Consider the following 15,062-nt stretch of genomic DNA (forward strand, 5'->3'; position numbering starts at 1 on the left):
GTCTTACCTTACCGGTGTGGTGCCATGTTTGCTGTTTACCATTTAGCTAAGGCTGCAACCAGTCCCATTCCTTGCAACAGAGGTATTCCTCTTCTGTGGGCACTGGGGTACAGCATTCACAGGTAACGTTACACCACCGATCTCCAGAGCTACGCAGCCTTCCAGCAGCCATTCCTCCTCTGTTGTCCTCTACCTGTTGTGCCTCTCTCTCTCTCTCTCTCTCCTCCTCCGTTCTGCAATTTCATGAAGCTCTTCGTCAGTGTATTCTGGCTCAAATGAATAAGGGCGGCCATTGACTATCAATGTGGAAAGCCTATATACTAACATTCCACATTTAGGTGGTCTTCAGAGTTGTTGTCTTACCTTACGGTGTGTTTACCATTTACCTCTGCTTACCGAAGCGTGGCTGAAATATTGCGAGAACAAGCAGCAACAGCCGCAAGGCAGAACCGGACAGTAGCCTGAAAAGTTCATTCATTTATTTTATGAAAGATTTATAGAATAATGGCTGACTTTTTGCCAGACTTTGACTTTGTGGAGGAGGAATTTCATTTTGCAGAGTTTTATGGCCGCCCTTATTTATTTGAGCCAGAATACACTGACGAAGAGCTTTGTGAAAGTGAAGAACGCAGGAGGAGAGAGAGAGAGAGAGAGAGAGAGAGGCACAACAGGTAGAGGATGAGAGAGGAGGAATGGCTGCTGCAAGGCTGCGTAGCTCTGGAGATTGGTGGTGTACCTGTGAATGCTGTGCCCCAGTGCCCACAGAAGAGGAATGCCTCTATTGCAAGGAATGGGACTGGTTGCAGCCTTAGCTAAATGGTAAACAAACATGGCAGCACACCGGTAAGGTAAGACAACACATTTACATGTCGTTTTCTAAATGTTCTCTGACATTTATCCTAATGATATGAGGCGGTCTTTGTGGAGAAAAAGCTTGTTTAGTGGACTAACTTTGCACTTGAAGTATGCCCATTCACTTACATTTTAACAGGTCTAATGCTACGGCTGTATCTAGGCTAACGGCTAACATGCTAACTATTATTTCTATGTCACTAGTCACTTGAAACAAATTTAGGACGATAGGAGATGGGTTGAAATAAACCGAAATTTCCCTTTAATATCAGCAGGAGGAGAGCTAGTTAACATTAGCTGTTAGCTGTTAGCAATCGGTAGCAGGAACTGGTTGCACTGAATTAAATTTTGACATGTTCAAGCTCTCTTCAGTAAAAAATAAGTATTGGGTGAAGGTAAATTATCATGTTCTTATGAGGTGTTCAAATGTTATCTTGTAAAATTCAGTTTTCGGCGAAATACTATAATAAATACAGTTGTTGAAAGGACGACTTTGTTGATGTTTTCACTGCAATATATAACTGCAATATATAAGCAACAGCCAAACATTAGTATCAGCTATTGGCCAAATTGTTATTTTAAACATTGGTATCAGTGTTGGTCCAGAATTTCACAATCCGTGCATCCCTACTTCCTGCTCAACCACACCTGCCAATTGTATCACAATGCAGATGGAAGCATACATCTACTGCTAGGTCAGCTAGCACCACTGAGCTAGCTAAGGTTGCAGCTCAGCCGAGGAGGACGCCATTAATGTTTACGGTTTGCGGCTGTGGTTCAGTCAAAGAAAGTAGTTCCCATGTGGAACTGCTCACAACAAGGCCTGTGGATTACCTTGAGTAACTGGGTCATGATATCTGGAAAGAGACATTGCTGTTGAGTTTTTCAATTTTTTTCTTTATGCTTTTCCATAAGTTGAGTGCCACCTAGTTGCATTATATTGGAGAGAAGGCAGACATCTCTACGGCTGATATCTCCAACACTAGGCTGATCTATGTATGATCTATGTATATATGATACAACGGCTAAGAGGAAAAATATGTATTTATGATTTTGGGGTGAAATGTCCCTTTAAGACTCTGGCAGCAGCATGCATGTTGCAGTGCTGCTGCCGTGTGAGCTGGTGCAGGCCTGTGTGAACTGTCAGTGGTTAATGGTCACACTGACCACAGTCACAGCAGCCTCCTGCAACACTTACTGAACATGCTTCCCCATGCTAAGCCATTACATCATATCCTGGCGCTCTTGGCCACATGCTTCACTTTGATCAACACGTTGTCAGTTAAACAACAAACTGTAGAATTGAACATGGACAGTCACACAACAGTTATAGTAAAACAAAGAAAAAAAAGACATCGTCAGAAGTGTGGTAAACAAAAGATTGCAGCAATGCTAGCAGAAATCTGGTCTGTCTCTCAGTTCCTTCTCTTTGAGCCCTCAGTGACGACACAACAAGTCATTGTACAACTCGCACAATGACGAGTTAGTTCCTGTCCACCTCCACTTCCTCTGTCATTGAGAGAAACACAGAGTGTATTTAGACTTTAGTTTTTGCTTTCTTGCATTTTTTTATGTTTGGTAGGTTATGAAATTAAAGGCAGACCAGGACTTGTAAACAAAAGTAGGTCATGTGTTTGATTGTGTTTTGGTAACCCTCTGTGTCAGCTCTCGGTGTTACAGATTATGGTGGTGAATTTGACATAATCTAGGGAGAATGTTGACTATATCTGTCACCAGCAGTTGATTATACTTGGATCTATTGGCATAGCAGCAGGTGTTAACACCTGAAAAAGGCAATGGACAAGTCCATTGTATTCAGCTTGTTGGTTCAGACAAAAAAACTCCTGACAAACTGCCTCACTGTGCTTCAAAGAGACAGGGGAGAAATTGAATTCCTCTCACCTGCCAAACACCCCAAATTAAAGGGGTAATTGTAGATGTAGCAGGTGATTCACGAGACGCAGACACTGACGAAACAAGACTATACTAAACTCAACAACACTTGAAAAGTTTCTTTCTGGGAACAAAACTTTTAAGATGAGATATCAGCAAAAACATTACAGGCTACAGAAAGGCCCTCTCCTCTTATTTCCTGTCCTCCTGGCTCATCATGTATTGACACAACTAATCGTGTGTGAAACTTGTCTGGTCAGCTACTACAGCAGCGTGTTGATGTCACGCCAGCAAAGAAAACTGATCAGTATCAGGTAACATGAAAAGTGTCTTGTTATGACAAGATGTTTTTCACATTTTTACAAGATACTTAACATATTGTCATCATGTGAAACTTATTTTTGGATGAAGAAACAGTGTTGGAGAAGGGCTATGGCCCATCTGTACAACATGATTAAGTACTGCTTCATGCTCGGGTTGAGACATGGCAAAATTTTGCTGTTATTGAGCACGGTGGATGATACTGTGATATGTATGCGCACTGTAGACCCACACTAAGAAGGATTTTTACAATTTTCTGTCAGAATCAGCAGGGAGAGACGCATCCAGAAACTTTAATAAAGCTTTAACTGAGAATTGTTCAGAAGATCAGTTCGGTGAATAAATGCATGCAAAAATAAAAATAAAAGTTTCTTTTTGTAACTTGAACACATCTTGTTATAACAATATTTTGAAAAAACATGAAAAACAGGATTTTTTTTTTCATGTTAGTACCTGATACTGAGCTTTTTCATCAATACGCTGCTGTGAACAATAGATCAGATGACAGTGATATGACTATGGGCTACAAGGTTTGAAGACATGCTGAGTATCAGTTTGTTCAGGTGCTCCTGCTTTCACTTACAGTATCAGTATACAGTTTCTTTCCCTGGGCCAAAACTCCACTTAACTCCAGAAAGTATTGAATGACCCCTTACACACATTGTGATGTCTGTCTTTTGAGAGCAGACCTAATGGTTCATGTGCAATAATTACATTCATTATGGTGCAATAATTGCGTTTAATTTAGTGCAATACATACTTCTATTCTAGTGCAGACTTACTGTATAGTCATGTATTTTTACCTGTCATTTGTGGATGTTTGTTTGCTGAAGTTGATTTTGTGTTTGCAGTGTCTTCCTGTGTCTTTTATTGCACTGACCAGGAGCAGCACTTCTAATTTCATTGTATACCGCACAGTGACAATAAAAGCTTTCTATTTTGTTCTACATCAATGATACCACACACAAAATACTCTATAAATGTGTGACTAGTTGTATTTGTGCAGCCTCCATAGTCACATGACGCTGTTCTGTAATGTAGATGGAGATCTGTCGTAACACTGTTGTCAGACCTGATGAGGGCTTTTGAGCTTTGTGTTCTGCCTCCATACAACCACTGTTATCAGCGCAGGACTGAGTCATCATCAGCCTGAGAGAATTTTGGCTTCCATGACGTGAGAGCGTTTTTGTTTTCACTGTAATTCAGGGTCTCCCCCCTGCCATGTCCTCTCTCCGCACATATCTATGATTAGCTGAGTAGGCGTACAATCTGAGTGGTCAGAGACTGCACTGCAGGGAAGAAAGTCACCCAATTGCAGAGCAGAGAGGCTAAGATTACATGCTTATCACTGAGTGACGCATAGCAAGATCAGAAACTGATTTTATTTTCAGGCAGTGGCCCAATTAGGCCGCTGATTAAGTGCCAATTAACTGCCTCAAAATTATACTTGCTGTCAAAGCCTGCTTTTAAAATAGACACGACTTCAACCCATTTTTTCAGAACTTTAAGCCACAGTTGAAACAAACATGATATGTATATTGGAAAACAATTATACCATACTGTTATAAAGCTTATGATATTAACAAGAAGAAACATTAACTGAGTTTAGGTGTGATGCCTCAGTTTCCACTTCTTCATATATGTACTGGTCCTTGGTTGTGTTCACTGACTCTGTCCGTTCTCTCTGTCTCTGATCATCCAGCCAATGCGTCCCCTAAAAGCCACGGCCACAACCTCGCAGCCCGTCCTGACCATCCAGCAGGTAGAGACCATCTTTTACAAAATCCAGGACATTTTTGAGATCCACAAGGAGTTCTACGACGCCCTCTTACCCAACATCCAGCAGTGGGACGAGAAGGTCACCGTGGGACATTTGTTCCAGAAGCTGGTGAGTGTGACGTGGGCTCAGGAACTACAGTGTGTGGGCCTTTCTTTTATCCCGCTCCATCATTTGCAGGGTACATGTAAACGGGTGTCAGCGGGAGAATTGTCAAACACTATTTGTACTCAGTGAATCACTCATCTAAATTACACTGTGCGTGCGTAAGCGTGTGTGTGTGCGCCCCCGTGTCTGAGGTCTGAGTGCATTAGCAGAAACGTTGCAGCCTCCGATCTATAACAGCGTCATGTTTGCACTGGATTATGTTGCTTAAACAGGCGCTCTCAGTACATAATGTAACAACATCATCATGTTATGTGTGTGGATGTGTCTGTGTGTGGAATTAGCAAGGCTCCAGCTTCGGCTCATCTCAAAGTCAGCCCCTCTGTGTTACATCATTGCATTGTCAGATTTGTAGTGGATAATGTAATTTGAATGCTTCTCTGCACATAACATACTGTAACAGCGTGTGTGTGTCTCTTTTAGATACTCATTACATGTGATTGGCGTACTGTAGATGGGCTGATGCAACATACTGTAATAGAGACTTTTAGCTGAGATGTAAGAAATTGTACTTCTTTTAGGAAAAGTAAATCCTCATAGAAATTTAATTTACAGTGTAATGCTTCCATTCAGTGTGTAAAAGCCTGAGGCAGCCATCAGTAGAAACTCTTAACTCTTTTTGAATGTCATTTGGTACCGAGAGCCGTAGTGTAGCTGGTATGATTGGAGTCAATAAACCCTGGCACACTGTGTCCTGTTAGTTCACCCCATTTACCCACAGTGGGCGGGCAGTAACAGAATATTGTGGTTTATAATTTTCCAGGACTGGAACGAGACAGACTAACAAACTGTCTATTCAGAGAAGTGGCAGTGAACCACTGTAAGCTCTTTTACCTGACAGTAACAACAGGGTTTGGCTCTACAGTCGGGAGCCTCAGAATACCTCAGAGAACAAATAATAATTTAAGTCACTTTTATTATGCTCATAATTTTCATAGTGTTGAGGTTGTTATTATTATTTTTGCCATCCTGCTGTTCAAATTATTACTCTGACTGTTACAGCCTAATCTTGTGATAGGATTTTTAAAGGTAATGGACAATAAAATCGTCATTACTTTGCCTAGCACCATTCCAGGGCAATACATATCGAGTGCCATGGATTTAATGTTAAAATATGAATTAACTAGCTGGTTGAAAAACATAACTGTTATTATAATTTACACAGAAACTCCTTAAGGGGATAGTTCAGATTTTTTCTGGGGTGATATGATATATTAATAGGGATGCACCGATATGGATTCTTTCAACCGATGCAATATCCGATAATTTCACATTGATTTACCTCACACATTAACACTCAACTCAGACAAACAAGCAGCTGTATCTCACATACACACAGCCAGAGAGAGGGACATGCTCCAGACTGGGTTGCCAGGTAACGATACAAACAATCGTTATCTCTAGCATCACTTGGCCAGCGCTTATTAATACGTTTAACAACAGAGCTTTTAAAAGCCTTGTGTTGGATGTTAGCCGCTGCTGCTAATCGGCTCATGCTAACACTCTGGAGAGGGTTCTTCAGTGCTGTGTCTAACCTGTTCGACAGCTGCAATCAAAGATCAGACTCTTGGCGCAATCCTGTTGTCTTCCTCTAGAACTGTGAACAATGTCCACACCACAGCTTGTATTGCCCTCGTATGCTGCAGTTGTTGTTCTTCTTGTGTGTTTATTGGCCACTCACACACCAAGTTCAAAGGTACATGTACCGCCACCCACTATGTCGGGTGTGTAGATGCTGCCCATGTTAAGTCAGTGAAGCAGTCTGGCTTTGTGTTGTTGGAATATTTATCGGCTATAATTTTAATTATCGGAATAATGCATAATAATAAAAATAAAAATGTCCCATTATCGCCCTATAATTTATCGGCCTGATAATGAATTGCGAATTTATCGACACCAACTGACCACTGTAGCAGGGCCTGTACTCACAGGTGCTGATTGGCACCTGATTGTCAGCACCTGCGGGTACCAGAAGCTCAATAGCAACAGCAAAAAAAAAAAGCTGTGTGGCATTGGCAGAGAAGATTTGGCAAATTTTACATGCGCAACCCACACACTCAGCTCTGCTGCTCATCTCACAAATGCATGTTCCTCACAAATGTGGCACCATTTAAAAGGGAAATAAACAGGCTTTCCAACAGTATAAGATTTATTGCCAAGAAGCATTGTTACAACAAAGACATAATCTACCAAACACAAATTTCCTTACTTTTTGTGCTTAGTTTATATCATACATCCCTAGTACTTATCCATAGTCTGTGTATTAAGTACGGTAGATGGCTTTCAGCATGCCCTCAGTTTGGAGTATGATATCAATTTAAGTGTACGCCAGATTGAGAATATTTTTACTACTTCACCTTGCTGTCAGACAGCCCCTTTCCTTTGACATTATATTTATTCAACCGTAGAACTTATGCACTCCTACGCATCAGTGCCGCATAGCTGTGCACTGTATACCGCAGATCAGCTGTTAGGGTCAGACTTTCAGCAGTTTGTAAAGGAGATAGTAATAAGTTCTACGGCTGAGAGAATGTAATGCCAACGGAAAGGGCTGTCCGACGAGGTAAAGCAATAAAAGCATTCTCAATATAAAATCAACTTAAACTGATATTCAGATATTCCACTTCCTGTCTCTAAACTAGGGGCGTGCTGATCACCAGCAGTATGTAATACACTGACTGTGGATAAGTACCTCATACAACCCCACTTCAAAAATCCAAACTACCCCTTTAAGTTTCCTCTGTTTTAAAAGAAATGGTACAGCTAATATCAAACCATTGTATTGTCAAAGGACAGAAGTATAGAAATAGGCAACTTACTTTACACTCATAGGGTTGTCAGAATTATTTACGCAGCTTTACAAATCTTTAAATTGTGTGACAATGACCAGATAAATGTGATTAACTGATGTTGGATCAGTGATTAATTATGTCCCTTGTTCAGCTTGCACCACGTTTTTGGATCTGAGGAGACGTAATTTATTCTCGCTAATGAGCTGTGAGTTAATCAGATGTCCCATTATGAGAGATCCTGGGACATTTTGCCAAGTCATGAGCACACTGTTGTTTTGACTAGAGCACACCAATGAGTGTCATGCCAGCTCAGGCAGAAAAACTCGTCAGAACCAGGATTTCTATTTTAGTCTTTTAAAAAAGAGAAGTTATTGTATGAAGTTGTTAAATGTTTCTGGCTCTACTGGCCTGGGATTTATTGTGTGGTTCTGTGAGATAGCATCTGTAAGTTTCACAAATTTGAATAGAGAGTTCATGTCTGTGCAGTAGACAAGATGTCAGCACACAGTAGACTGTAAGTCTGATCTTTTTATGAGCTGACAGTATCTGATCATATATATTTCTGGACTGAATCAAGGTTTTCTTTTTTTTTTGTTATCGTAAGGTTGAATGTTAAGCGACATTTAGATGCATCTGTTCTGCTCACTCACCCCCCAACTCAGCCACAGACTCTCACCGGCCTGTTTCAGTTCGACAGATGTATAAATATCACAGCTCAGCTTGAATAACTCAGTAAATTTCGTGCCGGCGTTATGAGGAACCTGATGAGGATGTCTGTCTCATTCTGATATGAAACGGCGCTCTCAACCATGTTGACATCTTTCGCTTTCGGTTTTCAACATCTCACAGAGGGTTTCAGGTGCACTTTGTCGTCTTATAAAATCATGCTAGCCAGGGCTGTGATTAGCAGTAACCCACTGTGACTAAAAGTGCAACTTCCAGTTTGTACATTGGGTATTTAAGACAATAGATTAAATAGTCTGAAGGTGAAGGCGGACAAGTTTCGAGCAAGAAACTTATGGAAAGGACTTCCTGTAGCCATGTTTCTTACTTAAGCACTCAATGGAATCTGGTTCAAGACAAGCCAAGTAGCTGAATCTGTAACTTCTAGCTATAGTACAACCCCAAGCTTCCATAAGTGGGTCAAAATCACTACTGCAGATTAGGGTTGCAACTGATGACTATTTTCACTGTCGATTAATTTGTCAGTTGTTTTCTTGATTAATCCATCAGTTGTTTGGTCTATGGAATGGTAAAAAATGGAAAATGGTCGATCACCTTTTCCCAAAGGCCAAGATCCATCCATCCATCCATCCATCCATCCATTTTCAGTTGCTTATCTGAAGCCAGGTCGCGGGCTTTCCAGCTCCTCCTTGGGGATCCCAAGGCCTTCCCAGGGCCAGATGAGATATGTAATCCCTCTAGCATGTTCTAGGTCGGCCCCGGGCCTGCTACCAGTGGGACGTTCCCAAGATAACGTCCTCAAATGTCTTGTTTTGTCCACAACCCAAAGATATTCAGTTTACTGTCATAGATGAGTGAAGAAACCAGAAAAATTTCACATTTAAGAAGCTGGAACCAAAAATGTTTTTCCCTAAAAAATTACTTAGAGTCATTGTTTGACTATAAATTAGTCGGCTATTTAATGTTTAAAAGAACAAACAGCTATCCTGAGCAGGTTGTCAAACTTCTATGCTTTTTTTAGATCCTGTGAAATGTCTCTTTGGCGCGATTGATGCGTACGGAAGGTTAGCATTGAAGGTCTAGTCAGATTCTTAGTGTTGTCACTTCTTCTTTGTGGTAATATTTCCTTTTTTAAATCATAATTTTATTAGTTCGGGCCTGTGTTTTGCACAGGACCGCACATTATATTGATTTTCGTATTTATTTTTTATTTATTTTTTAACGTCATCCGGATATCAACATGCACATGCATTGTGAAAGAATGGGATATTGCAGTTTGAACATAGTAACAACATATTAAATTACATTTTGTCTGTAGTATTTTGACTGATAAACGCCATGCAGTTAACTCTGGGCAATCAGAAAGAGCCTGGCTGTTAGGCATCATCTGATTGGGCAGAATCTGCACACATGAGTGAGGTTTATTGGAGTAGTGCTGTCGTACTGCAGGAGAAGAGTGTGACAAGATCAGTGTAGACAAAAGTGCAGATGCCAGAGAGTAACTGGTGCCTAAAAACATAATAGCATGTCTGCTGTCTGGCATTATTTTTGATACAAGAGAGATGACATGGCACAAGAGTCAAGAACTGGGTAAACTTTAATGTTTATTTATTATTCAACAAGGTTAATGAATATTTTCCTCATATCATGCAGCCCTTCTTCTGTATAAATAAAATTCTTTGGTTTTGTACAGCTCTTACATGTGTTGGCAGCTTGGGAAGATTGATTGGCATTGCTACATGAGCTTATATTTAGTAGCAGAGAAACTGAGCAGATCTCTTATGTAGAAATTTAATCCTTTTTAGTAGTTTACGTTCTTCCTCTCATCCCCCTCCCCTCCTCTCTGTGGACCCCAGGAGTCGCACCACCAAGTGACACCTATTAGTGTAGTCATCAGCGCCCATCTGTGCTGCGTATATGTGCGTACATGAGCATGTCATGTGGCAGCTAAACATTTAGTCAGAGTGGCAGTGTGAGAGTACAGATGGCACTGTAATTAGCCGGTCTACTCCCTACTGCTCCTTGTCGGCAGCACGGAGGCCACTGAAGCAACACAGAGGGACAGAGTTACAGAAAACAGGCAGATGGGGAATAAAAGCCAGCCACCATTCCAACTTTTCTCACCTTTTTCAGACAAGAAGGGGGCTCAGCTGCAGCCCGTGGCTGCCAGGATTGCATTTGACCGACCACATTACTAAAGTCCCTGGAGGCATTCCAGTTGACTTTGATAATTTGTTAAGTGGGAAGGGTTTAATCTCGCTACAGTCATGGTTTTGAAGAGATTTTAGGCTAATAAGAACAGATTTTCCACACATTTCTGAAGACATACATTCATTTTTTGGCACCAACTATAACTGTAATCTGTGTATTATGTTACACTGGTAAACGGATTACTGCATCCCCATTTTAACCTACTATTGGCACGGGCTCTATGGAGGGCAATGTGGCCACCACTTTGTTCCAGACTGAAATATCTCAGCATCTACTGGACTGATTGCTATGAAATTATATTCAGAAATGTATGGTCACAAGGAAATGAAGCTGACTGACTTTGGTGATCCCCTGACCATCGTCAAGTTTCACAATAGGTTGATATGGTTGGCATTTAGTGAAATATCTCAACAAATATTGAATAAATTGCCATGACATTTGGTGCAGGCTTTCATGGTCCCCTCAGGATGAATAATAATAACTTTGATAATCCCACAGGTTCAGGTTACTTTATATGTACCCGTAGGTAGATTTTGTCTGCAGTAGATGCAGCAGGCAACACAGACAATGCACAGACATGATAAAAGAACAAGGATCCATGAATCACTAAAATAAAATAGTTGTTAATCTGAGTGATGGCTGCTGGAACAAGGTTTTTGTTTTTCGTACCACTTTTTTTCTTGGGACTATAAACTGTGCAAAGGGTGGGTGCCCTCATTTAAAATTGAGCTAGTTATCTGCTGTAACTGCCTGGTGTACAGGGACACTGGGTTAAGCTGTGACCTACCAATCAGCCCACCAGACCATATGACAGTTTGACTCAGAGAGTTTCAGTTATTTAAAGGTAGGCCTTCAAAGGAAAAGATAAAAATTGATCCAGTTAAAGCATGATAGAAAAAAAGTCATCATGGTTTCGTCAATGCAGTACCAGGACTGCTTCCTCAAACAAAACAGCTTGCTTCAAAGTTCAGTTTTGAGTCAATAATTATATTTGGAAGACTGGACACATTGCACTGTCTGACTATTAAGGGATATGATGTCGTGTGTGGGCATGTCTTCAAAAATCAATTATCATGTCTTTGGTTTGAAATATGTTATGTTTTAATTGAAGACTTAACCTTTCATGAAAATTTTAATTTGTCATACTCTGGTCCATTACCTCAACAACATTCCCATCATCCTCAATTGTGCTTTGTCTCTAGCAAATGTTAGGATGCTAACATGCTAAACTAAGATGTTGAAAGTGGTTAACATATCTGCCTCACATTTGCATTTTAGCATTGTTATTGTAAGCATACTAAAATGCTGATGTTAGCTTTTAGCTCAAATCATTGCTGTGCCTAAAAATAGCCTTACAGAGATGCTAACATGGCTATACACTCTTAGTGTAGTTCAGTTTTTGTCTTCAGGATTCAAACGTCTGCTGTTTAGTCTATTTATTGGGATGTCAGAATGTTGCATGGTATTTACTTCAGCCCATTTTGTTGTAAGGTTGGTGATAGAGGGTGAAATGGGAGTGGATTTTTACTCATGTCCCATCCCACGACCACAAAAAAACTCCTGTCCCATCCCAATTTCATGTTTGTCAGCAGGATCACAGAAAAACTGCTGGCCGAATTTCCATGAAACTTGGTGTAATGGTGTAGCATGGGCTAAGAAAGAACCTATTAAATTTTGGAGGGGATCCAAATCACAGGGCGTATACATACAGTATTTTTCACTTTCATCAACATTGTGAAATGAGGCATTTAGCCTTGGCGGAGGTCTGTGCTCTCAGATTGCTCTCCTAGTTTCACTTTGATTTCAAGTTTGGATTTATTTATGAATTATGCCCAGTTGCTGGCCTCATTTGTGAGTGAGAATTGTGGTAGAATCTCCCTGGTTTGATCGTTCTTCACAGGTGTTAATCACATGACACGAGCACGACTGACTGAAGTTTGAGTGTTTAAGATAAAGGGGGAGCAATGTATTAAAGTAACAGGAGGAACTTTGGCAAACAGTGTGCTGCACATACAATATTTGATTGTGAAGTTGATTGTATACTGGGATTAGTTAGTGAAGTCAAGCATGTGCAGAATACAGATATTGCTAAATTGCTAATTGCTGATGCCTAATAATGAGTGTCTAAACAGAGTTAGGCATTTTCTGCAACAATACATAAATGATCAAAACAGAGCTCAGACTGTTGTGTGTCATGTTCAGAGCTTAAGATATTGTTAGAAACATGGTTTGGCCTGCAGCGTTCTGCCATCTAACATGTCAAGGAGTACGTAAGCCATCTATCAGCATTTTCATTTGCTTGAAAGTGTCTATTTCTAGTCAAGACTCTCTTTCTGTCTCCTACCCTCCTTTTTTTTCCATCCCTCTTCATCTCCTCCTTCCCACCTCCACTTTCAGACACAAGCTGTTGTTTTCCCATCCGCCACTTTGACCTGTGATCGTGTTGTTTGAAGTGTAGGCGCTATGTTCAGAGCATCGCTCAAAGCCCTGCGTCGCAGTGACGGACAGAGTTGGAAAGGTTTCATACCGGTCACACGCCGTGTCCAAGCAACATGATAAACTGGTCAAAATAACTTGATCACGTCATTGTGCTTGATTTGTTCTTTCCAGCCAAGCTGCCAAGTCAAAAATGTCTATCTTTGGAAATGTGATCACACATGGTGGTTTCTCCCTTCCATCCAAGGTTTTGGTTTGAAGTCTCCAATTATGATGAGATGATATACAGACCATGACACTTGTTTGGCTGAGTTCTTGTCTGTGCAAGTCTTTATGTGACTAAATGTTTGTCAGGATTGGGCTAAGATGGCCAAATCACAAAATACACATCAAAATAACTTGGCTATGTTTTATTTTCTCCATCATCCGTATCCTATGAAGAATATATTGATTTACAGTTTGTATCATATGAGGCTGGATGCTTCCTCCATGTCTCCTCTCTTGTGCCCGACTCTCCACTTCATGCTCTGAGGGGAAGTGGAAGGAGAGGAAATGAAAATAGGAGTTGGGGGGGTGTTAAGGACAAAAGTAACAAGTCTTACTCATTCACTCTATTCAGCCAAATCCAATCTCATTGCTTTAATAGGGTGCAGTCAGCACTTCAGCCCAGCCATTCAAGCATAGCTGTAGCAGGATGCATATTCATGCACTGCTGGTCTGCTTGTGTTACAATGCACATACAGTGCAGCAGAGAGCTGCTGTTAATGAAAGGGACGGGGAAAGGGAAAGTGAATCTGCACAGAGCCACCAGTGGAGTGGCATGATGGGAATGTGATTAGCCTGTGTGCATGGCTACACTGTATGTGTGTACCAGTGTGTGTGTGTGTGTGGGGGGGGGGGGGGGGGGGGGATAATTTCATGTATGCTGATAGAGCAGAAGTGGGACTGCAGTCTTTTCAACCCTCCACTTCAGGCTAAATTCTGATGGGAATAGAAATTAATTCATTTGCCAGAGCTCTATAGCTCTATCTATTTTAATCTCATTGTGCGACAGTACGTATGTAAGGAAGTATGGAAGTGATATTTCAAGGTGAATGCAAGTTGTGCTCTCTTCACTGGTTTACCACCATGACAGACTTGTGTTGAAATACTAAATCTAATAGACAGTAAACCAGCCAGCTAGCTATAACTAAAATACGTTGCATGGATCTGGCGTTGGTTGCTTTGTAGTGTTAGTTGATAAAGTGATTTAAGACCAGCCCCTGGAGTCTGGATAAATTTGCTGACGTTATTCACTTAAGACAGTATTTTGCTACATTAGCTACCACGCAGTTTGTCCAAGTTAGCCAAGCCCCCAGGAACAGTGCCCGACTCTTTGACAAAGCCAACTGGACATGGCCGTCAAACATGGCATTTCAAGCTCTTTTTAAACAGGAATTGTGCAAATTTGCAGGAAAGCCCAATCAGTCATTTTTCAGCATTGGCAGTATAAAAACAAAATCAGCGAGTGCAGCAAAATGCTGCCTACCTAATTTTGTTTATACAGAATGCAGCTTTTTCAGGGCAATGGGGGGCGTGAGCAAGTAACAAAACGTGTAGCTCAGCGTGTGACGTAAACAGTGACATAGGAGGAAAGCCGCGGCTGGTCAGTCCTTCGGCGATTCTCTCGTAAGTCAGCCCGTTCTTCACCGTCCCCGTCATCTGACGGTTAATGGCCTCTTCGTTTGCGAGGGCAAGGAGGGTGCGCAATTCTTTGTCTCCCCAGTTGCTCATCTTTACAGTGTCTGTCAGGTTTGCATTTCCCTCTTGCTACTAGCTGCTTGCTAATTCCTGCTATCAGCTATTTCCTGTCTTCAACAGCCCCTCCTGTTGCGGAAGGCCACCTTGGTCTTTTTAAACTAAAAGGGTTCCGCCAATATGTCTACCCTAAG

General features: G+C 41.2%; 1 protein-coding gene across 4 annotated transcripts in view; it reads left to right on the plus strand.

The window, feature by feature from the left end:
* Window positions 1–15,062, plus strand: part of abr (ABR activator of RhoGEF and GTPase) — a 209,596-nt gene that overhangs the window by 92,613 nt on the left and 101,921 nt on the right. For all 4 annotated transcript variants that reach the window (XM_078172357.1, XM_078172358.1, XM_078172359.1 and 1 more), the window contains one exon: window positions 4,769–4,954. In XM_078172357.1, coding sequence (XP_078028483.1) covers window positions 4,769–4,954 — 186 coding nt within the window. The remainder of the gene's footprint in view (window positions 1–4,768; window positions 4,955–15,062) is intronic.

Source organism: Epinephelus lanceolatus, chromosome 11 (assembly GCF_041903045.1).
Source record: "Epinephelus lanceolatus isolate andai-2023 chromosome 11, ASM4190304v1, whole genome shotgun sequence".
NCBI lineage: Eukaryota > Metazoa > Chordata > Actinopteri > Perciformes > Serranidae > Epinephelus > Epinephelus lanceolatus.